This window comes from Artemia franciscana, chromosome 20, assembly GCF_032884065.1.
Source record: "Artemia franciscana chromosome 20, ASM3288406v1, whole genome shotgun sequence".
Taxonomy (NCBI): domain Eukaryota; kingdom Metazoa; phylum Arthropoda; class Branchiopoda; order Anostraca; family Artemiidae; genus Artemia; species Artemia franciscana.
Window position 1 is genome coordinate 34,529,294 of NC_088882.1, and position 24,405 is coordinate 34,553,698.

The window sequence follows — 24,405 nt, forward strand, 5'->3', positions numbered from 1 at the left end:
GCCTAGGTGTTTGGGAAAGCTTATATTATTGATTTCCTTTTTCATTCTCAGTGATTGGAATTAAGCCTTTATTATCATTTTTTGCGAAGTGTATTTTCGCATTTTCCTTCAAGTTTATTGTGGGAAGGATTTGTTTTGGGATTTCATTTTCCTTAGCTGTATATATCCTAGCTCTTCTGCCACCCCCCCCCCCGAGAAGAGGGTCAACCATCAAATTGGCAATTAGAAGCTGAGATCTCCATAGCTGCCAATGCCATTGCTGTATCTCCAATCTAAAGTGATGACAGCCATAATAATACAATGACACAGTCTCAGAGTCCCCCAAACCTCCAAACTGATTCCTAACTCAAAGATGATTTTCAGACAGCTATTAAAAAACAGAAACGCAAAAAGAACCATGGGAAGAAAAGAAAATTTAACCATACGACCATGAATGCCTAGTAAGTATTTTAATTTAGTCCCTTTACTGGTTATTCTTTACAAGTTGGCATATTTTTCCTTGCTTTTGTTCAGTGACACTAAAAATATGGGGGAAACGTGGCGGAGAGAAGGAGGGGAAATTTGTTAAGCTGCCACATGCACCTCAGCTTGGAGGGGGGGGACCGTGGCTTGGGGCTGCCGACTCTGATCAATGTTTTACGTTGATTCGGCATTTTGGCTTATATTTGAATCGGGAGGGGAACACTGTACTTAATTTTTTCCCAGTTACCACCAGCTATGGGAATGACTTTGCCAATTTGATAAGCCAGCATCGCTTTCTATTCTTTTTTTTCTGTGACTGAGACTATTTTTCGCTAAGACGCGGGTTGTTGTGTCAAAAGAAGTGTAGTAAAAAATTAGAGCTTAGATTACTTAGATTTATCAAAAAAATGTGTCTTTAAACTTGGAATAAGGAGCAACATAAAACTGAAAGTGAGTATAATTTATTACATACATGAGGGGAGGCTGCCCATTTCTCAACCCCTCTTTCTTGACGCTAGAGTCATAAAGTTTTTTTTAAATGTTAATCATTAAAATTCAACGTCCTTTTTGTGTCACGAATCGTTCTTAAAAAATTGCGGCAAAATTTCAAACTTTAATGTAGAGAGTGAAGGATTGAAAGGAGATCTATCCCCCCTTATTCGGAAAAAAGTTAGTTCCGTTCGCCGTTTTATGTTGCTTCTTATTTCAGTTTAAGAATCTCGTTTTTTTTTATTTAGCTTCCGATTTTTTTATAAATCCTATCAGAAATTCCATTCCCATTTGAAATGACCTCCAAAAGTTTTTCTCCCCAAAAAAATTCCTTCCAAAAACACCACTTCCTTTTCTGAAAAATCCCCATCGCAAAAATTCCATATATTTCACAATGGTATATCCTATATGTAATATAGGCCTTCCGTGAAAGGGTTTCGGAGAGTCATGTCATCCCCAGAGGTATTATTAATGAACTGTTCGCCTTTGTTGAAGAAAAAGACTGTTTCTGGTTTTTCACATATGCGAGTATTATCATACAAACAAGGCTTTTCTGCCAGATATATAATGTTTCTAATTTTCGTTGGGTAAAAAAAATTAATAAACTTCATTTATTTGGAATCAATATTATTTTTTCTTTTAATATGTTAATTAATGTTCTTTTTTCTTTTCGGGCTACTACTGGGCTGAGCCGCTTCTTATTTATAGTACAACATAGCCCTTTGATTCGGCAATCGTGCCAATTTTTTAAAATATTTTAATGCTGAAGCACGTGCATTGTGGCTTATTTGCCTTAGAGAATGGAATGCCAAATATGCAATAATAACTACTTTAAGTACAGATGCCCAATCTGTCAAATAAAATAGTAAGATTTTTGGTAAATTGGGTAGCTAACACAAGCATTAAGTTTTCTGCAGACCTACCTCTGAGAGATATGATAAGGTCATGGGGTAAAAAATCACTTTGTAGACAGGACAAACTCATTTATTATTTTCAAGAAAATGCTTGAGCTTGTTAAAAACACTCAGTCATATATAATTTCTGGATCTTCTTTCACTCTGAAGATAAGGATAATAAGAGAAAAATACAAGAGTGGGTTGGCTGAAACAAAAGCTAAAAAAGTGTTCTGTTAAGAATTTTTGTTACAATAGGCCTATTTAAAATAAAGTCTTTTCATCCACCTTCATTCCTGTAATGAGAATTAAACTTGTAAAACAGAACTTGGAAATGGGATCCATGGGGATATTTTAGGCTCTGATTTCACTCCTGAAAATTTTGTTTATCTTCCCTCCATCATTAAAAAATCTCGAAAGTCCCTAATGGTTTTGCCAAGATATTCACTTTTCTAAGGGACTAGCAATGCTCAAACCACCCTGTCTGGATAGATGCCATACTTTGATTTTTATGATGGTATTATAAAACATTTGTCTTTCATAACAGGACAGTTCTCCCCCTTAAACTGAAATATTGTATATCTTCAGACATCTGTAAAGGTTACAGAATAGCAAAAGAAAACTGGTAAAATTCTAGTTTGGTGACTTTTTGCTATCTCAGAAAAGGGGTAGGTTAGGAAAATGAAACTTTCAGGGATGGGTCTACAGGTTAAAATATATGTCAGGAAGGCATTTTGAAGTACCTACCTTGGTAAAATTATAGCAAACAGTATTACTGGCTTTTGTATAAAGTGAATATACCACTTGATGCCTTTTTTTATGCTCTTTACAAATATAATAATCACTTCTACCAGAAATTCAGATCTAAGCACTTTTTGACCTCTTAAAAATGACCTAAATATGGGGTATGAAAAGGCTAAGAAAAATGGTCTCAAACCTCAAATACCTTATAACATTTATCTCAAACTTACTGTTTCATTATAAATCAATTTTTTTTTATGTTATATAATTCAAAAGCACTGATTTTCCAATATTAATTTGGATAAATTAATTTTTCCAATATTATGACATTTTCTTCTTCCTTGACATCAAATTTTAAATAAAAGCATACGTTTTTAGTTGAAAATATGAAAGCCAGCTATTATGAATGCCAGTTATACTGTTTATCCAATTTAATTATGGAAAATCAGTGCTTGTGGATATAACATTAAAAAATGGATTTATAACAAAATGGTAAGTTTGAGTCCAATGTTATAAAGTTTGAGATGAATCTTTAAGCCTTTTCTATACCCCATATTTAGGTCATTCAAATATCCTATTATTTTGTAAAAAATGACCAAAAACGCATGCTTTAATTGAAATTTTGGTGACAGGGAAGAAGAAAATATCATAACATTGACAAAATTTATTTATCCAATTTAATTGTGGAAAATCAGTGCTTGTGGATAATATAACATTAAAAAATGGATATATAATGAAATGGTAAGTTTGAGTCTAATGTTATAAAGTTTGAGACCAAGGTTTTAAGCCTTTTTTATACCCCTATTTAGGTCATTTTTAAGAGGTCAAAAAGTGCTTAAATCTGAATTTCCGGTAGAAGCGATTATAATATTTGTAAAGAGCATAAAAAGGCATTGAGTAGTATATTCACTTTATACAAAAGCCAGTAATACTGTTTGCTATAATTTTACCCCACCTCTGCTTTCTCTCCCTCTTGAGGGTCCTGACCTTTGATGACCTTTAAAAATATGTGTGTTATAAAAGTGAAACCTTGCAAAATAGATCTTCTGCTTGAATAAAGTACAACAAGAAATTTTTCAGCATCACAACTTTGCTCAATTCCTTTTTATAATGTTTTAAAGATATGCAAATACATTTCCTAATTTTCAAAAAAATCAAAAAACATTGATATGGCTCAGTATTCCACTCAAATAACAGGAATTGCATTTTCAGAACTAAAGGCAGAGAAAAAGCAACTGGTAACTGAAAATTAAGGTAAAATCTTGTTTTGTCAAAATTTAAACAGGTATAGACCTGTCATGTAGGCAAATTTCAGGGTCCTCTAGAGGGACCTGTCATGTAGGCAAATTTCAGGGCCCTCTAGAGGGAGAAGGAGAGGAGGTAGGTAATTAAATAACCTTCCCAGGATATACTTTAGCCTGTAGATCCATCCCCAAAAGTTTAATTTTCCTAATGTAACCCCTTTCTGAGACAGCAAAAAGTCACTAAACTAGAATTTGACCAAAAAACTAAATTTAAACTTAAAATTCCATTTTCAATTTGTCCCTCTTGCTTTTGATACTCAAATTCAACTGAATAAAATGAATAGGTTCAAAAAAATTTTCTATCACAAGAGAATCTCATCAAATAGTCTTTTATAATGAACTGCAAATAAGGGGCAGTTAGAGCCATCATTCACCAAAATTAAATATAGGATTTGAGAGACAAATGCAACATCAACAGAATTGGCTTTTTATGCTGATTCTAAATATATAAAACTTGTTTGTTGTATTGTTACCAACCAAAAGGTACAAATATGAGAAGATTTGCTTGGTTTTTGAAAAAGAGTAAAATGCCCTCAAAAAAGCAAGCTATCTTAGTGATTATGTTTTGTTTTATTCTCAAGGGTGATCATAAAAGCAAGAAATGTAAGTGAAAATAGTTTGGGACTCTAAAAAGAAGATTTTTTAGTGATTTTTTTATCACTAGAACACTTCAATCAGAAATTTACAAATGAAACGAAAAGAAATTCAGAGACTTGGAAAGAATTCCAATACAAATTTACATAAAAAATAGTTAGAATTAGATGAAGTGCAATAGAAATAGCAATTGCTAGATCTATTGGACATTTCAGCACAAGCAAAGGAGTTACCCTGTTACAACTAGGTAGTCCACAGTGTATTTCTAGAAACTTCTCTAGTAGAGATGTAAAAACATGTAACACAACAACTTAGGCTACAGTTCATAAAAATTAAAAAATTGATGCATATGCTTAACTATAGAAAATGCAAAATTGGCAATGTTCTCCTATCAACAAGAGTTGTCATCCTGCCAAAGAAATCTTAAGTATATTACCTCCACCTTATTGTTTATTTAAGCCTATTTTCTCCTCTCAAATTTACATTTGAAAAATAAAATGAGATTCCCAGATTACATCAAGATTTGAAAAATCTTGAAAGATATTTTCAACAATAGCAGGAGGCCTAGTGTCTTCCCGTGAAGTGGCTGTTTCTTCTAGGAGGAGAACAATCCCTCTTAATGCCTGGTATTGTGTTATATGTCAGAACCCTTACTGCTTCTGAAATTCCTCATCTAATAGTGTTATAAGGATCTGATAAGTGATGACCCAGAACCTAGGCAATTGTTATCCCTTAGTCTTTTCTCCTTTTTGCTAGTAGATTAGTAGATATATGAATTCCTCTCAGGCTGGGCCCAAGAACCACATATATTAACCACAATCCATCATGTCAGCATGAAAACTTTCTGCTAATCACACATATTACCTTCTTTAAAATATCAAGCCTGGTTGAGATTTCAATTGTTCTACAGATGTGTTGAATGGCAACAGAACCTGTTGCCAAGCTGTTCTATTGCTGAATGGTTCTGTTTTGTGTTCTGTGTTCCAGCTGTTCTGTGTTGAATGGCAATAGAACCTGTAGCCAAGCTGTTCTGTTGCTGCAGTGGACATTAGCCAGCAATGGAAGATTATTGGAGATTTTGACATTAGTGTTTTGTGTTGTTTTTAGTGTCTTTGAATGTTCTGACCATTGTGGGGTGATAGTGGCCATTTATCTTTGGGGAAGGTGTTTGGCCTCTGAAACTAATTATTAGGTAAATTTTCCTCTTCTTCACTTAATTCTCTTTCTAAAGTTATTGCTTGTCCCTAGTCATTGCTATCAATTAAATACCTTTTCCAAAAACCCTAAGCTTAATCTGTCCGCTTGCCAAAAAGACTGTTGTCAGGATGTTGTTTATCTGTCAGAAAAAGGGACAAATTACAGTAATGGGAAAATCCAACTATATAGCAGTGAAAGGAGCCAGGTTGTTAAGATAACCATGCAAGATATCTTAGGAGTAGGATATAGTGTAAAGTAGAAAGTTTGAGGGAAAGTTCATGGTACTTTGAAATCAAATCAAAAGTTGCTATGTGTATGCTGGTTGTAAGTAACATGTTTCTTCAATATCTCAAGAACAACTGAGATTACTAACCAAAAAATCCTTTCTAAAAACACCCTTTCTGGTCTCTTTACACAGCCCTTGCATTCTGTTACTAGAGGACATTAAATGAAGCTCCCCTTGCAGCATGCCACATTAGACATAGAAGTCATTTCTTCAGCCAAAGAGTCATCAATCTGTGGAATTCTAGAAAATATGTTTTTTTCAACCAATTTCAATTTTCACCCAATATGCAAAATATGTACCCCACCCAAAAATGATGGACCTGGTAAAAATCAATGTCAGCGTGTGCATGTTGTGTGGTGCTTAATTTTAGTAATGTGTGTCATTGTGACACACATCACTAAGCTTTGCTCTTTTGCAATGCTGCTTGTGCTAATATCTGGTGTGTGTAACCAGTATATGTAATTAAAACTTTTCTCCACTTGACTGGACATCAGTGCACTGGTTGTGCATCAATTTCTTTTACTTTATACTTTGTCACCAAATGAGTCTCTTTTTTTAAATCGAAATGTTTATTGCTCTTTTCCTTAATAGTGGAGAAAACGTAACACTGGAAAAATGGAGACTCGGTAGAAAAGAGTCTGAGCTTCTAAGCCCCATGAAATGGGCTGGTGGATGGTGAAAACATATAACCTGGCCAACCTGCGATTATATTTTTTTAGCTAAATAAATAATTTTCAGAAAAAAATTTACAGAATCTTTATAAAGTTGATAAACAAAAAACAAGTTTTAAACTGAAAGTAAGGAGCAATATTAAACCTTAAAATGTACAGAAGTTATTACGTATAGGAGGGGGTGTCCACCTCCTCAACACCTCACTCCTTACGCTAAAGATTTTTGGCATTAAAAATAAAAAAGTTACTTATTGCTCTAATTAAACAACCCTTGTGTTTCATGAGTGGTTTTTAAAGAATTGGCAAAAGATCTAAACTTTAGCATAAAAAGCAAGGTGTTGAGAAGGGGAAAAAAGCAAATAAACGCGCATCCTTGATCTTTCTTCAGGAAAAAGGTACAAAATTCCAAATTTTGCAAATAGGAGCATGAAACATCTACAATAGAGTTCTCCCATATGCTGAATTCCACATCAACATGTGGAATTCTGAGAAAACAGTTTGTGCAACTTTAACCAACACATTCAAGTCCCACCTTGATAAAGAATGGCTCTGCCAGGAGTTCCTTTACAATTGGGAAGCTGCAGAGTCATCCACAAGAGTCTAGATCAACAACCACAACCCACACCAAACGAATTTTTTTCATCACAAGAATGGAAAATCCTTATATTGCCCCAAGCTGTGATTTAAGGTAATTTAAGGTAGTTAAGGTAATTTAACTACTATTGTTACTTCTACCCATATAATTGAACTCAATTGAAACAGTGTAAGAACATCCAGAGTGTCAAAATAGCATAGTTGCATTGTTTTAGGAAGGGTATCAAGTTTAATTTTTCAGAAAAACTTAATGTCAAATAAAAAGATTGTATGTGTGTCAAGATTCAAATACAAAATCATATAATTTTTTAAGTGTATAAGTACCATAAATCACCATGAATAAATAAGTAAATCTAAAATGAACAGAAATTACAGTTAATAACCAAGTTAAACTCAAAACAAGCAGAAACTACCACAAGGTCATAAGTGCTCATAAGTTGAATTGTGTGGGAGGGGGGCTTACATGGTTTAATTGGCACTTCCAATGCTTTACAATGGAAATCTCAACAAAAATATAAGGCAGCATCCTTTAGACAGGAGGGGGGCTTTTTTTTAGTAATCTTGGTTATGATGGTGATTTTTTGTATTTTCTTTGATGTTGTCACCCCATAAAATTACACTTTGAAACAAATATTGTTTTAAGTATAGTGCAAATTATGTTTTGGTCCTTAGGAAGCACAGGATTTGCTTTCCCTACTCCTCTTTATGGTAATTTCTGCTGACTTGACTTGGCTATTTATCACAATTTTCTAGGCCATAGATATTTTTATTCTTTGTTAAACATTATTTTTTTTAGTAATCTTGGTTATGATGGTGATTTTTGGTCTTTTCTTTGAGAAACAGTAGGGAGTGTTTTTTTTAGTAATCTTGGTTACGATGATGATTTTTGTCTTTTCTTTGATGTTATCACCCATAAAATTACACAGTTTTAAGCAAAGATTGTTTTAAGTATAATGCAAATTATGTTGGGGAGAGTCAGGTAAGATGGACTGGGGGGCAAGATGGACCTTTTGTCATTGCTCGACTTGAGCGTCACCTTTTTATCGCTTGTAGAGCTAGAAACAACGGCCATCTAGTGGCAAGTTTTGGAGCGAAGTCTGAGAGTTGAAGCCAATCTTGTCTTTGAGAAAAATATTTTTATTCGTTTTCAAATTTTCGAAACCGGCTTTTGAGGTAAATGTTTTTCTTTTCTGGTGTTTCTAATGTTCTGTTTTATACTGTGGTAATTTTTCTTACAAATATGGAGGTCTAGGAGAGTGTGTGAGACATTAATTTTTTTCATTGCAGCGCCATCTTATGTTATAATTTTTAACTATTCCCAAAAAGCAGGTTTAGGGTAAGATGGACCACAGAGACAGCAGGTAAGACGGACTGGTCCGTCTTGCCCCCTATCATCTGGGATATTTTTCGAAGTTATTATTTTTTACATATTTTGTGAATATTGTGTTGCATTTATTGTTCCCGCATGTCAATTAGAAATATATTAAGCTGTCTCTCTTTTGCAGAATGGGAAAATATACTAGGAAAACCACCCGCGGTCTCCACGACCAGGACTTACTGAGAGCAGCTGCTATGCGAGTTAAATCTGGTTCGCCGCTTCGCAAAGTTTCGAAAGAGGTTGGTTTGCCACGAAGCACAGTGCAAAGAGCAGTTGCAAAACTCGACGCAGCAGAAGATCCCCAATCAGTGGAGTTGGCAACTACCTTCAACTTTAAAAGTGTGTTCTCAGCAAACGAAGAGATACTTCTGAAGGACTATATGATAATAAGGTCCTCCAAAGCAACAAGCCTTGCCAGAGCCACCAGCTTCAACAGGACGAATGTCAGCGAATTCTTCAATAATTTAGAAGAGCTGCTTATAAAGCACAAGTATCCGCCGAATAGAATATATAATCTTGACGAGACTGGAGTAACCACCGTTCAGAAGACACCAAAGGTGGTTCAGAAGACACCGACTCCAGAGTCGGTTCGTCCTCACCCTAAGGCGAGTTTCTATGCAAGAGACGGAAAAACGTCTAGGAAAAGAACAAAGTCCAAAATTCTGACGAACACACCTGAAAAAAACAGACTGGAAGAAGAATTTGAGTTGAAAAGAAAAAAATCAGAAAAGAAAGGTCAAAGAAAACGGCCTGAAAAGAGAAACCTCTCCAAACAGCCTGGGAACGGGGAAGACAGCTTTGATGAACATATCGCGCTGGATGATGAAAGTGATGACAGTTTGCATTTGGATGTGTCAGAGGAGGAGGAGTTTCTTGATGGAACCGAACCAAAAAGTGGGGATTTCTTGGTTGTGAAAGTGCCGACCAAGAAGAGCTTCAGGAATTATGTTGGAATTGTGTGTGATTGTGAATCTGATGGTTTCCAAGTTCAGTTTTGGAAGCGATTAGCTCCATCAAGCAAATTCACGGCAACTGAAGAGATGAGCATCGTGCGAAAAGAAGAGGTCATCATGAAGCTGCCAAAACCGACCCCTTCGGGCGGAACGACGAGACAGTCGGCTCAGTTCGTTTTTCACGTAGATTTGGCCTCGTACAGTGTTTAAATATAGTTATTTGCTAACTTTTTACTTTTTTACTTACTACTAGTATTTTAAGTATTCAAAATAAAATTGTTTAGAGACAATCAATCTTTTTGAGCAATTGGGTCCGTCTTGCCCAAAGGGCTGGTCCGTCTTATCCTATGGGGTGGGCAAGATGGACCTTTTGACCAACTTCAGTTTTTTTATCTGGGCCCGGAAATACGGCTGATTTATGTGTGAAGAAGGTATCTTTACGTACCTCAATGTTTTGGGGACAAGTTAGACACCTTTCGTCAGTCGTTGCTTGTTTCCAACCTCTTCCGCAGACGAAAAACCAAAATGGGGTCCGTCTTACCCGACTCTCCCCTTCTGGTCCTTAGGAAGCACAAGATTTGCTTCCCCTACTCCTCTTTATGGTAATTTCTGCTGACTTGACTTGGTTATTTATCACAATTTTCTAAGCCATAGATATTTTTTATTCTTTGTTAAACATTATTTATCTGTTCTTTATAGCTGAACAGATATTTTATATGAACAGTTTGTCTGAACAGATATAGTATGTGTTGTACAGATTACATACTTTTATCTGAACAGATATAGCTGAACAGTTTCTTATAGCTGAACATCTTTATTTATTATCTGTTCTTTATAGCTGTTCAGTGGATTGTTTTTGTAATCACAAAGGGAGTTGTGCAATTAGTGAAGATGTAAATACAGGTGCAAATCCTTCCAAGGAAAAGTCAAATCAAGAATTCCAATTCCCCACTGAAGATACAGTCCCAAAAGAGAAGTTGGAAAAACTTGGTAAGGTTTTCTGATAGTTATGGATGCATATAGGTAGTGGGGGGAGGAGGTGCTGATACAGTTTTCTAGGGCCTATTCAGACATTCAAAAAAATTGACCCACTACCAGTTACTTAGTATGGGAAAATATTGATTTTGACATCTTGCTTTGCGTCCCTTATGTTTTCCCTGGTTTTCTAAGATAATTTCTTTCCATTTTCGCTCTGACATTTACTTTTGTGTGAAGTTGAACTTCTTGAGAATGTTGAGTGGGATGTTGAGCTCAATGAAAGTCTGTCAAGTGTATTCAGGTTGAATGAAATTTTTTCACGTCATATCTAGCAAATGCTCACATCTAAGTAATAAAAACAGAGTTTCGAGATTTAGGCAAAAATGAGAGCTGAATGATGCCTCTGATGATGTTAAAAGGAGAATAGCCAAGGCTCAGGGTGTTTTTTCACAGTTAAAAAAAGTTTGGAAGAATGGGAAGATAAGTCTGCAAACCAAGATTAAAATATTGGAAGCTACAGTGATGACAGGGGTCACATATGGCTCTAAAGCATGGGTGCACCAAAAAGTGGGTGAAAATTTTCTAGATGATTTTCAGAAAAATTGCCTACAGATTGTTCTTGGTACTCGGCTGACCGACTGTATTTCAAACAGTAGGCTGTAAGAAAAATGTAGTTCAATCCTTCTTTCTAGGGCTGTAACAAGAGAAGGGTTAAGATGGCTAGGCCATATATTGTGGATGAAGGATGACAGATTGCCAAAGATTGTCCTTTTCAGTCAATCTTCTAAGGCTAAACGGAAAGCAGGTCATCCTTGTCAGGAATGGGAGGGTGTCATAAATAATAATTTAAAGGAAATGAGAACTTTATGGTAGGGTTTGAAGAGGGAGGCATTGAATAGATTGGGTTGGAAGAGGAGCGTGCGTAGTTGTGTTGACCTAAGGCGGCTTTTTGCTGTAGTAAGTTAGTAGTAGTAGTAGTAGTATTTGCACTGGATTGTTATTGATGGAAAGCTCTTTTTGGTTTTGTTTGTTTTATTGAGCATTGGAATAAAAAAATCTGTTTGTAGCTAATTTATCTATTATAGGCTGCTTTTCCATAATAGCGCAATATTTGTAGGTATGAACATATAATGATGAAGGTAATAGGCTTGAGATTGCTTGTGCAGGATTCTGACTCTTGTTGACAGGAGTGTGGAAAACCGCATCACCAAGTGTGGAAAACCAACAAAGCCTCTGCTTATAGTGAAGTTCCCACTGACTTCTCCCAGTTCAGTTCTAAGCTGACGTAAGCGCTTTGTGTAGACTTTAGAAGATATGTTCGTCCCTGTCCTGCACTGATGTGGGAAAACTGCTTTCCTTGATGCTAGAATAATTTTGATGATTTTAATATTAAAAAAATACATCTTTAAAAAATAAATATAGTATTCAGATGCTTTGAATTAGACTTTTTGAAATCAGGCGATATAGAATTTATTTCCTCTGACAGGAAGGATGAGGTACATTGGTAGAGAATAGGGCTCTTGATGAATAAGTATGCTGCTAAGTCCTGCATAAGTTGGGAAGGTTTTAATAACAGAATGTTAGATGCTCGTCTTATGACAAAAAGTGTATGGTCATCATAGATACACCTAAAACTGACTAATAGAGGTAATAGTAACTCAGAGGAACTTTACTTTCAGCTAGAGGAACAAATAGACATGATCCTTGTTAGAAATATGGCATTTTTGTTTGGAAACTTTAGGGTCCAGGTTGGTGGAAATAGGGATAGAATTTATCCTTTGTAAAATTAGTGTTGGAAAAGAAAATGTTAACAGTTACAGAAGTTTGCCATTATGTAGGTATAGGTATAGTACCTACATAAGTACCTACAGGTCTAGTAAGTACCTACATATAGTACCTACAGGTCTAGGTAAAAACCTAGTTTTAGCTAAAAGCCAATAGTATTTGGTCATAAGATGGCACAAAAGTTAACATTTTGTTCAGGTGATGGTAAGACGGCTAACATTATTGATTCTGCATTTGTTTGTATTGTATAATTTTTGAGAAACTCTCCAGGAACAATTTAATACTGAACTGAAGAGTCTGGAATTTGACAATATAGAAGAGGGGTTAAAATAATTTTAGGAAAATAGTTTGTGAAGTAGAAAATGATGTATTTGGGAGGAAAGTTAAAAACGCAGCTAAGAATATTCGTGAAAATGGTTTGAGTTTAGTAGTGAGGAGGAGGTTTGTACAAGAAATATGTTAGTGATACATCATATGATAATAAGAGAAATGTAAGGAAATTGAGGAAAACATTAAAATAGTTATTAAGAGGTGCGAAATAGAATGGTTGAAAATCTAGAAGATGCAGCCAGACAACATAATATTAAAATATTGTCCTAGGAAGTTACTAAATTAAGTTGGAACTGTCAATCTAGACTTCACACAGTTAAAGATGGAAATAGGGCATTAATTACTGCATGAGGAAAGAGTTCAAGAGTTTTGAAAACATGCTAAAGACGAAAATATTGAAATGGTTTGTAATACTTTGGAAGGAAAGGATTACATATACTTTGTGCAGCAGAATTATGGTAGGTACAAAACGGATTAAAAAATGGTCTGATCCAAAATGCTGATAGTGATGGTTTTTTTTTTAAGTATGGTGGTTGCAAAGTTAGAGATAAGCTGCTGAAGACTATGATTATGAATTTTGAATAAGGAAAGTTTCTAGCAATTTTAGGAAAATTTTAATTAAACCACTCTTTAAGATTGATCATAAGAGCAAGTTTGGTAATTATAGAGGCATTAACTTGGTTTCCTTAGGAAGCAAATTACTGAAAGAATTCAGACTTGCAGTGTAGTTGAAGGTTTTAAAAGAAGAGCAGTGTAATTTTAAAGAGAAGAGAGGATTCTTTTAACATATTTTCACTCTTCGTTAATGATTGAGGAATGCCTTTAGCACTCAGTTTTTTAGATTATATATGGATTAGTAACATTGCTGTGGGAAAGCTATGAAATAAGGCCAGTAGCCAGTGGTGTATTTAGGATTTCCGTTGGGAGGGGGGCACCATGTAAAAGCTCCTGGAAGTCCAGCAACGTACCAGCAACTAAGTATCCTACTGTCATTGTTCCTTTTTTGAGTACGATACTAAAGATATGACAAAACAATGAGTTAAATTAACCAAATTAAAGAGCTGCAATCTTGCTAATTCTTCAATCAGATTCAAAAGAATTTAAGCACTGTGAATACTTATTATGTTTTAATCCATATTGATTTTTTCTTCCCAAAGTCGCTTAAAAGATCGTCAATATCCACCTTAAAATTGCAATTGTTAATGTGTGCAAGGCCGTTCAACCTGCACTCCTCTCTGATTTCAGAGGTAGGTTTTAAGCTGCTTTAGTATGTTAAATAAACACTCTGAAGATGTCGTGGTGAGAGTGAGAACATAATCAAGGGTGAATGCACAGTTCGAAATCAGTGGTTGTTGCACACATTAAGAGCTTCAGAAACTTTATCGGGATCATGAGACTGGCCTATAGACCTTCATTTTGCTTGCCAGACAGCTACCTCCGCAAAGGGGCTAGTATAAGAGAAATAGAACTGCTTATATTTTTGCAGCTTCATCGCAATTTCGGATAACTCAGCATCAACAATACAACGAGCAAACAGAAGTTCGATTTGAAATACTGCCACTTGGTGGTTAAGAAATCTTGCATTGAATTATTCATATAGCTGCTCGAGATATAGGGAAAAGATAAGGCCCTTGCAAAAAATAGAAATGTCCAAAGAGGAGAATCACTGACATCGGCGTTTTGGTGTGAAGGCGGGTGTCTAACCATTTTGTACTGTCTGTTTCAATACAGGCTTGCATAGATCGGCATGTTCACGTTGACAGTCAATAAGTAGATCTGAATTTTTCTTCAGCAGAGAAATAGAAGTTGAAAGCAGAATGGAACTCATTTTTCCAATGAAAATCAGAGGGAAAATGTAGCTGAACTCGATAATGGCTGCTATTAAAGAGTTGACTTTCGTCATTAGACCTGAATCGGACGGGTTGTCAACAAAACTCTGCAGCTCTCCAACAACAACAGGAAAAGCTCTAGAAAAGTGACAATACTATCATGCCTTTCAACCCACCATGTGTCACAAGAGTGGAGCTGCTTTTTTTTGTGTGTGCGGCAGACAAGAAGTTAATGAGTCAGTTCATTTGAGGAAATAGGTGAAAACAACAACATTTGCAAGCATCCATAGAGAATTTGAATTAAGTTAATTCTGGAAGACTTCACCAGGGCAAGGTTTAAATAATGCGAAACACGTGTCAGTGGCAAGTGGATATTTTTGTATCTCTGCATAAATTTCCTTGTACAAACCAACATGCTACTAACTCCATCAAAGCGAATTCGAGCTTACTTGTTGACGTCTTATTGAAACTTAAACGGAGTCGAATAATTGACTTTCCAAGACCTATACCAGTCAAGTCATTCGACGTGTCGAAACGCAAAAAAAAACATTTTTTTCTATTGGATGATCGTCAAGACAAGAACATCAGACGACAGTTGTAAGCTGTTCTTTTGAAGGTATATCACTCATCTCATCAGCCAATTTTGAAAAGCGTTTCGCAATTTTCGGTCTATTCGAATTGCGTCCCGCCTGACATTGCCTACACTATCGACGATATCATTCTATACTTGAGGAGATGCATATTTCGCGCTTTTAGGGGATGATGTGAATTTTTCCTACAGTTTCGTGTTTCCCCCATCTATCATTAATCACAACAACCCCATGAATACCCTTCATCTTCAAGACTTTTTGTAAAAGAATCACTTTTCTTCAAGAACCTGCAGGGCTAGTTCATGAAAATCAAAAAACATGATAGCTTGAACCATTGGTCTTTACATTTCTTGGTTTTTAGTCCTTTTCTCGTGATCTTGTAAATTCAATTGGTAGTCAGGTGAAATGCTTTTTTCCGTCTTGTATTTTGATAAATATCAAAAAAAAAAAAATTTACTGCAATATCATGATACTGTCTTTCATCATGATACTTGAAGTCAGCGAGAGCATCTTTAAGGTCAGTAAATGATTTCGAAACTAAGCGTCCAGTCTGATGTGAGTCTTAACTGGTTTCAGATTTGGCAAATAGGAAGGAGTGAATAGAATGCACCTTTTTCTGAAGGGGGAACACCAGTGGTGAAATTCCGTCAAAATCCTAGGGAGGGGGGCAAAGTTGAAGCTAATTGTCACAAATCAAGTGAAAATGACGGTGGAAAACTGAAAATGAACCATATTTTACCATAAAAGCAAAGATGTACTAAAGAAAACTAACCTGTTTCTCTTGATGCTTGAATTATACAAGGTTATCGTAGTTTTGCCAAACTTTTTGAATAAACTAAATTTCAGCTGGGGGGGGGGCAAGCTGGGTTTTGATAGACAGTTGGTCCCCTGCCCCATAGAAAATTACGTCCCTGGTGAACAATGACCATGAATAAGATAGGTGAACAATGAGCCATGTACTTTAAAAAAAGACGATGCTTTGTCCACTACGCCCTCGACATCAGGTCAACTATTTCTGGAAATTCAACATCCCTTCCTGATTTCCAGTGCCTGCACATTAAGTACAACTTTCAAGCATCAGAAGTCTGGTCATGGTTATTAAAGGACTGTCAAGCAAGGTGACTATGGGCGCAATGACTACTTTATGGTTGTTTTTGTTTAAAAGGCCTTCTTCCTAGCTCCTCTCCCCTTTCTGCTGATTTGAGTCTAATTATAAAGCATGAGCTCTGACGCCTTTTCCCTCAGACGTCTTGTTTTCACAAAAAAACAGACCTAGTTCATATATTTAGGTTTTCTTTAATTTTAACTGTATTTTATAACCCTAAATTTCAAAACGCATCTAATCCTTGTAGCCTTCACGGCTGTATAATTGTCATCCATGTATCATATTTTATTGGATTCTCACGCTAATTCCAAGAGGTGATAGGAGAACTGACCTCAGAATATTATTATTTTGGCCCTCAGTTGGCCCTCATGTTGGCCCTCAGAATAATATAATAAATTGCCCGTTCTTGCAGCTCGTAGAAGAAAGGGCTTTCTTCAAAATGAACCAAGGCCTCAGAATATAGGGAACAAAAGTTCAACCATTATTTCCCAACAATCTGTTCTTGCATATCTTGTTTCATCAACAGTCCTCTTGTCTCATTCAACAAGGATTTTATGGCAAGTATTGTTCTTTAAAATGAGCAACAATCATGCTAGCTACGTTTTTTTCTTTTCGAGTTATTAGATTAGAAAGTTGGTAATTGTAATGCAGTAAATCTATTCTTGTATCTGTCTTCATTTCACCCCATCTTGTCCAAGAATTTAGAAGATACTCCCCTTTCTATAAGTTTTGAATTTAAGGAAAAAGAATTACCTTAAATCATAGCTTGGGGTGTAATAAGGACAAATGAAAACCATATAAAGGAAAAAGAGTCTAAGAATTGAGGGAATTTAAGGAAAAAGAAGATGCTCAGTATTTCTTCATTTTCTGAAATTTCTTAATAAATAAAAGTTGTATGTCAAAATAACAACTCCGCTGTGAAGCGTAGCTTCTCTGATAAACTTACGGACTTTATGGAGACCACTTTATAACTACATAACTATTTAAGAATTTCTTAACTTCTGTAAGGTAATAAAGACAGTTAGTATATTACCACGATTAGGATTTACAAGTAAACTATTCTATTAGAATTGGAAGTGGAATAAGGTATTTAAACTTTTGTTGCGGCGTCCATGTTGGCCAACATAGTTGACAAGAATTATAAATCTGCACTCTATAGAAAACTGATCTGTATGATTAGCGTCAATTGAATACTTTTATAGGGCTAATCTGTTGCATTCTTAATATTCAACGCATCTTGGGTATTTAAAAACATGAAAAAAGAAAAATTATGTGTAACTCATTAATAATCCCTTTGACTGGAATGGTTTTAACAGGAATGAGATTAGCTGAGAACCTTCTACCCTTGTAGAATTCAAAGCATCATCTTCATCAACTTCACGCAATATTTTAGAAAAACAGATAAAGAAATTGTAGACAGTTTTACTTTGCCATCAAGATACTTGTCAATATATATTCTGCTTTCTTTTTAATTAGGACTGAGTCATGTTGAGTCAAATACTAGCAATAGAGCTTACTAACCTTTCAACCTGATCAAACGTAATCCCAATAAGTTTGAAATAAGACTTACTAGAGACTTGAGCAAAGGGATGGGATGACCGAGGAAAGTTCCCTGCTAAAGACGTGAGAGAGATCTTAAAAGTATAGGATATAGACCAAGACTGATAAATAACATTTTATTGTTGTGTAGCAATTTCAATTAATTAACGAAGTATATACAAAAAATGAAGGTAATGCTAAGAGCAAGACATTAAACACTAGAAAAAGAATTCTTTGGGAATTTCGGGGGGGAGCGCACTCTGAGCCCTCCCAAAATACGTCACTGCTAGTAGCTGCTCTCTTAGTGAATCACGTGTTAATCAGGAATCTGTTCTATTCCCATTTATATGAATCATTTTGATCGACTTTGTCCTAAGGAACATAGAAAAAGCTATGAGAGAACTTGGAATCGGATGGGGAAGTAAAACTCCCCTAGACTTTGTTTGTGCCTATGATTTCATCATCCTAGATGAAACTGTTAGGAAATTGAATGAATTTTGGAGGTTTTAAGTGTTCAGGGTGCAAGAGTAGATTCGTGAACTAATGATAAGAAGACTATGTTGCTAAGACTAGGATTAAGTGAACATGAAGAGGTGATCTTGGGTAACGAGAAGAATGATTAAGCGGGCAGCTTTGTTGCCCTGGGTATTATTGTTGATTAAGACGGTGCAGTAAAGATGTTAAAAGTAGAATAGCAAGGCCAAGGTTTTTTTGTTCACAGTTGAAAAAAGTTCAAAGTTCAACCCTGCAAACCAAAATTAAATATTCGAAGCTACAGTGATAACATTGGTTGAGTTTGGATCTGAAGCATGTGTGGATCTGAAGCGTGAAGTTGGATCTGAAGAATCTGATGAGCTCCAAAACACGGGAATGATTTTTAAATATTTTCCAGAGAAATTGTCTACGGATTATTTTGGGTACCCATCAGACTGTCTTTATTTCAAACAGTAAGTATTACGAAAAATTTTGCTAAATTCTGCTTTCTAGGGATATAATGAGAAGAATTTTTATATGGCTAGGAAACGTTCTGCAGATGAAGGATGACAGATTGCCGAAGATTGTCCTTGTCAGCCAACCATCTAGGTCAAACAGTTTTCATCTCATGATTTTCGTCTCGTGATTCTAATGAGATATTTTTTAATCAAGTAAGTACTTTACTCCAGTCTTACCCTTCTTAGCAGGGTAGGATACAGAATCAAGTTGTTTTTTGGTGGAGGGCGGAGGCACCAACGAAAATTGGGCTTCCCTTGGGTATCAATACCCCTCTACCTATGTAATTAGTGCAAGTTTCAAACTCCTTAGGGGTCCCTATGCATGCTCCCTAAAACAGCCCCTTGATCCACGTTTGTTTAGTATATTTAATTTGCTTTAATCTTTTCATATTTCCATTCTTAGCCGAATCTCAGAAATTGAAAGCCCTGCTTAGTAATCCACATTTGAGAGACATGCTCCAGGCCTTGGGTGCTGCAGTAAATAAGGAAAAGGCAATGCAGGCAGCAATGTTGGAACCAATTTTTACTGAATACGCAGATATGGTCCTAGAAATTGTTGGTAAGTGCGCATTCTTCATTACCGTTTCTTTAGAAATTGAAGTTTAGTCCTTCAAGTTCAAGAAAGCTAGACTTAACTTTATTACAATTATAACAACGAAACTGCTGCCCAAAGAATACATGCAATAGGATGGCTACTAAGGCTTTATCCAGGATTTGTCTTTGGGGGATATTACAAAAACCTTTTTGTTATGTTTTTACGAGTCGGATAAACATTTCGGGTGGGGGTCAACCCTCCCCCCTTCTATCCCTCCTGGTGGCTACTCACATTTTGTAAAATAAATAACTGAAAACAACAGAAAAAAACCAAATATTAGATAATTTCATAGCAAACACTATAATTTGTTCTTTAACAACCGTTCTACAATAGTAATAACACTAATATAGATGATAAAAAATAGATGAATATAAATTATGAACCTTTTCCCATTACTAGGAGCCTTTCAATATGGTTTCAAACAGCCCATGGTACTCAGTCGCCCAAATAACATTACCCACTTGAAATGCTGAAATCTGGTAGGAAAGCTTTTCCTGGTTCCAAATCTATACAGACAAAAAATCACTCTTATGATGGGTTTCATAATTTGGGAGGGACCTGTTATCACTAAAATAATCATGAAAACCCTAAGGACTTACTTAATTCTAACATCGGTAAACGAAAATTCCTGACTGGTAGTCACGTAACTGTCCTACAGCATGATCCAATCTACGCATTTCAAGGATTAACATTTACAAACCAAGAAGAAGTAGTCGTTCTTTCCAATCTTCTATTATATTTGTATATTCCAACAGCTCAGAAATTAACTTTTCATCTTCTTTCTTTTAACCTCAAAATTCTAGCCCAAAAGAAATTTCATAATTGTTATGCCTATGGATTGTGTCTGACATGTTCTTACTTCTGAGATAATTGCCAAAAATTTATTGTCTTACAAATGTCTAAAGATAATTGTCTTAGAATGGAATATCACCAAGGCAATTGTACGTTTAATCCCACTTCGTCCTTTTTATTTACATTTCCTCGCTGACTCCCCCTCCTCTGAAAGGAGGTTACTCTCCCTTAAAGGACGTTAGTAAGCAGTTTTTGGTAGTTGTCTTAGAAGTGTGAAAATGTTAGTTGCTACTTTTATGTGTGACAGTGTATCAGGCAATATCCTCTCAAGGTCGTCACCATGTTTTTGCTTTAATTCCACAGCATTTTGAATATGTCGGATGTCTGTTACGACCTTTAGGTGAGACGACGACTAAGTTTGAGTGCATGTATTTCAGCTAATTATGTAACCGAAACGTTCTGTTCAAACCAAATTGAAGGAAATTTCAAACCAATTTGAAGGAAATTATCAAACTTTGAGTTTCTTCAAAACCATAAAAAAAAAAAAAAATCTAAAGCAGATTGAAAATAAGATACGACGATGTTAAGTGTCAAACTGTAAGATGTCAAACTTCGAGTTTCATAAAAACTGCAAAATGAAAAAATATATATATATATATAAAACATATTTAAGATAAGATGCGATGTCTTGATTTCAGATAGAATGAAATTGTGGTTTTTATATATTTATGTAATAGGTTTTGCCATGTGGAATTGTGAGTGCCCTGATAAAGCGGGCTTGGAAACTTGTGAGCTACAGCTCGAATATCTAGAGTGAAGTGCTTGATTTAATTGGCTGAATTGCTTCAGAGGTGCTGTTTGTGTCAGTCTAAATTCGTTAACTCGAAATTTTACTAAATAAAGACACAGTAGGTGCAGTTACAAAGGTAGAAAAATAGTTTTGAGATGTATTGCTGGCAGTGCAAAAGAGCTGCCCAGAACAAATTGGCTTTAATTTTTTCTTATTGTTATTTTCACCAAGTCATAGAAGGATTTCCCATAGAAGCCTAGGAGGGGCTAATTCTATTGGAAATTGAAAGTTCTAGGCATTTTCCAGAGTGATTGGAGGACCTTGATTTGGGCAAGGGCTGTAAATTATGCAAGTTGTCTTTTGTTTACATGTAGGGTTTGCTATTTGGAAAAGAGAAGATGTTTTTGATCCTAGGTCCCCATAAAGGCTATGAGCACTGAGATAAAACTTTCAGGGAATATTAAACTGAATTTAAATATTAAATTAAATTTTAAATTATTAATAAATAATCAATAAATAATTATTAATTAATAAATTAATTTATTAAATTTTAAACTAAGTATTACACAACGTGCATGGCAGCTGTCAAAAGAGCGCATCAGTACTATCTTACGAACGTCTAAGGGTATTAATTTGAAACTTTCAGGACATGCTGAGGGATATGCTGAACTCACCACATGACACAATGGGTATCGCCCTACTACTGTTACTACTTCCGCGACTGTAGCTACTACTATTGCTAAGGATAAGGTTGGAAATTTCTGGGAATGGCGAAAAAAATGATGATATAAATCAGAACACAGTATGTGCTATCAGGAAAAGGGCGTATCGGCAATATATCAAAAACAGCTTAGGGAATTACTTTGAAACTTTTAGCGCATTTTGGGATTAATGTTCGACTAACCAAATGGCAATATAGTCACGCTACTACTACCACTGCTACTGTACCTGCAATTACTTACGATTGCGGCTACTTGTGACTATGAATATGGCTATTTGCGACTGCGAACGCTTATGACTGCAACTGTAGCTTTTTGAGATAGTGATTGTGACTTTTTGTGATGGTGACTATGACTGAAACTAGTTCCGACCGTGAATGCTTGCTGTTGTGTTCGCAACTATTTGAGACTGCGATAATTGTCAATGCGACATCAACTACTTGCAACTGTGACTACGTCCGATTGCAACGGCGACTACGAGTCACTGCTGCTACTTGCAATTATGACTGTAACCACTTGCGACTGAGACTGTAACTACTTAAGACTATGACTGCTTGTGCCTGCAATTTATTACGACTGTGACTATTTGTACTACATCTACTTGTGACTGAGACTACTTGTGTCTGTAACTACTTCCTAATGCCAAAGAGACAGTGACTACAGTTACTTGTTACTGCAACGACTTGCTACTGCAACTGTGACTACTTGTAATTGCAACTTTGACTGCTGGTCACTGCGATTACTGGCGACTGTTTGTACTCTCGGTTTTTATTTTGACTCAAAGAGCTACTTATATTTTGACTAATAATGAAATGAGGTTGTAATTCACGATGTTTTGAGAAGACAGGAAGTAGAAGAAGGTATGGTTAATTTATGATTATTAACTCTCATTGTACATTTTAACGTAAAGGTTGATAACTTCGAAGACCACACTGCCTTTCCATGACGAAAGTAAAACAGTTCAAAATAGGGATGATACCTTTTTATTGACAGTGAAATATAAAATTATTTAACTGGATATTTCGAACACATATACAGTGTTCTTTAATACGGTGGCGTCATTTTTACCTTTGCTGCCGTACGATTGATTTAGCTGCAGTCCAAATACGTCACATTCTTATCTGGAATAAGGTCGCGTCCTCGCAATTATTTATAGTATAGGCAGTAGTCATCTTCTTTAACTACAAGTCATTTTCAGTTAACCTTTACTGCAGGAGATGCTTACGTGGCAGCTGTGACATTTACTCAGTAGGTTTCTATTACTATCATTTTATTTACATTGTCTTTCTAGGAGAAAAGCTTTGATTTTTGGCAATAACATGAGGATGTAATTAAATAGGTTTTAAGAAGACAAGAAGTTGAAGAAGGCATCGTTAATTTATTATTATTGTCATTCATTTTACAATTTAGCATAAAAGTTTTTTCTCTATAATTATTTCTCTGTATTGAAAGATGATAAAAATATTGAAGTGCGGTTGCGTCATTTTTTTCTCTACTGACGTCCAATTTAGCTGCAGTCCAAATAGGTCACATCCTTATAGGGAATAAGGTCGCGTCCTTGCAATTATTTATAGTATTGGTAATAGCCATTTTCTTTGACTACAATTCATTTTCAGTTAATCTTTACTGCAGGAGATGCTTACATGGCAGCTGAGATATTTACTCAGTAGGTTCCTCTTACTATCGTTGTTTATTATGTTCCACCAATTTGAAATGGTCTATCTAATATAGAGAAAATAAAGATTCGATCAACTTTCTTCAAGTAACTGAACTTTCTCCTCCGGCTTCCTCTTTGCAACAGAAATACATATGTGGATTTTGTTACATTTTTATGATTCGGACAAATAGTTGGGGGTTGGTGTTCAAGTTATTTATTATGTTTCACCAATTTGGATTGGTCTATCTAATACAGAGGAAATAAAAATTTGATCCGCTATTTTCAAGTACATGAAGTTTTTCCTCCGGTTTCCTTTACACCAGAAGTACATTCCTGAAGTATGAGTGAGGGGGAGGGGTTACAAATAAAAACGTTAAAAATGCATGAAAAACTAGTCAATGTGGATTTTGTTACGTTTTTATGGCACTTGGTATTAACCAAGTTACATATAGCAATCGCCAATTCTGTCGGTCTGTCTGTCTGTCGGTCTATCGGTCCCGGTTTTGCTACTTTAGGCACTTCCAGGTAAGCTAGGACGATGAAATTTGGCAAGCGTATCAGGGACCGGACCAGATTAAATTAGAAATAGTCTTTTTCCCGATTTGACCATCTGGGAGGGGAGTGGGGGGCCGGTTAATTCGGAAAAAATAGAAAAAATGAAGTATTTTTAACTTATGAGCGGGTGATTGGATCTTAATGAAATTTGATATTTGGAATGATATTGTCTCTCAGACCTCTTATTTTAAATCCCGACCAGATCTGATGACATTGGGGGGAGTTGGAGGGGGAAATCTAAAGTCCCGGTTTTGCTACTTTAGGCACTTCCAGGTAAGCTAGGACGATGAAATTTGGCAAGCGTATCAGGGACCGGACCAGATTAAATTAGAAATAGTCGTTTTCCCGACTTGACCATCTGGGGGAGGGGTGGGGGGCCGGTTAATTCGGAAAAAATAGAAAAAATGAAGTATTTTTAACTTATGAGCGGGTGATTGGATCTTAATGAAATTTGATGTTTGGAATGATATTGTGTCTCAGAGCTCTTATTTTAAATCCCGACCGGATCTGATGACATTGGGGGGAGTTGGAGGGGGGAAACCTATTATCTTGGAAAACACTTAGAGTGGAGGGATCGGGATGAAACT

General features: G+C 35.7%; 1 protein-coding gene across 1 annotated transcript; it reads left to right on the plus strand.

Annotated features, from left to right (window-relative positions):
• Positions 1-1,678: 1,678 nt before the first annotated feature.
• LOC136040174 (zinc finger HIT domain-containing protein 3-like) lies at positions 1,679-23,038 on the plus strand. The gene is made up of 4 exons (XM_065724321.1): positions 1,679-1,816; positions 10,401-10,552; positions 19,114-19,269; positions 22,898-23,038. Exons 1-4 carry the CDS (start codon positions 1,752-1,754, stop codon positions 22,909-22,911), a joined length of 387 nt encoding a protein of 128 aa, XP_065580393.1. The 5' UTR covers positions 1,679-1,751; the 3' UTR covers positions 22,912-23,038.
• Positions 23,039-24,405: the final 1,367 nt, after the last annotated feature.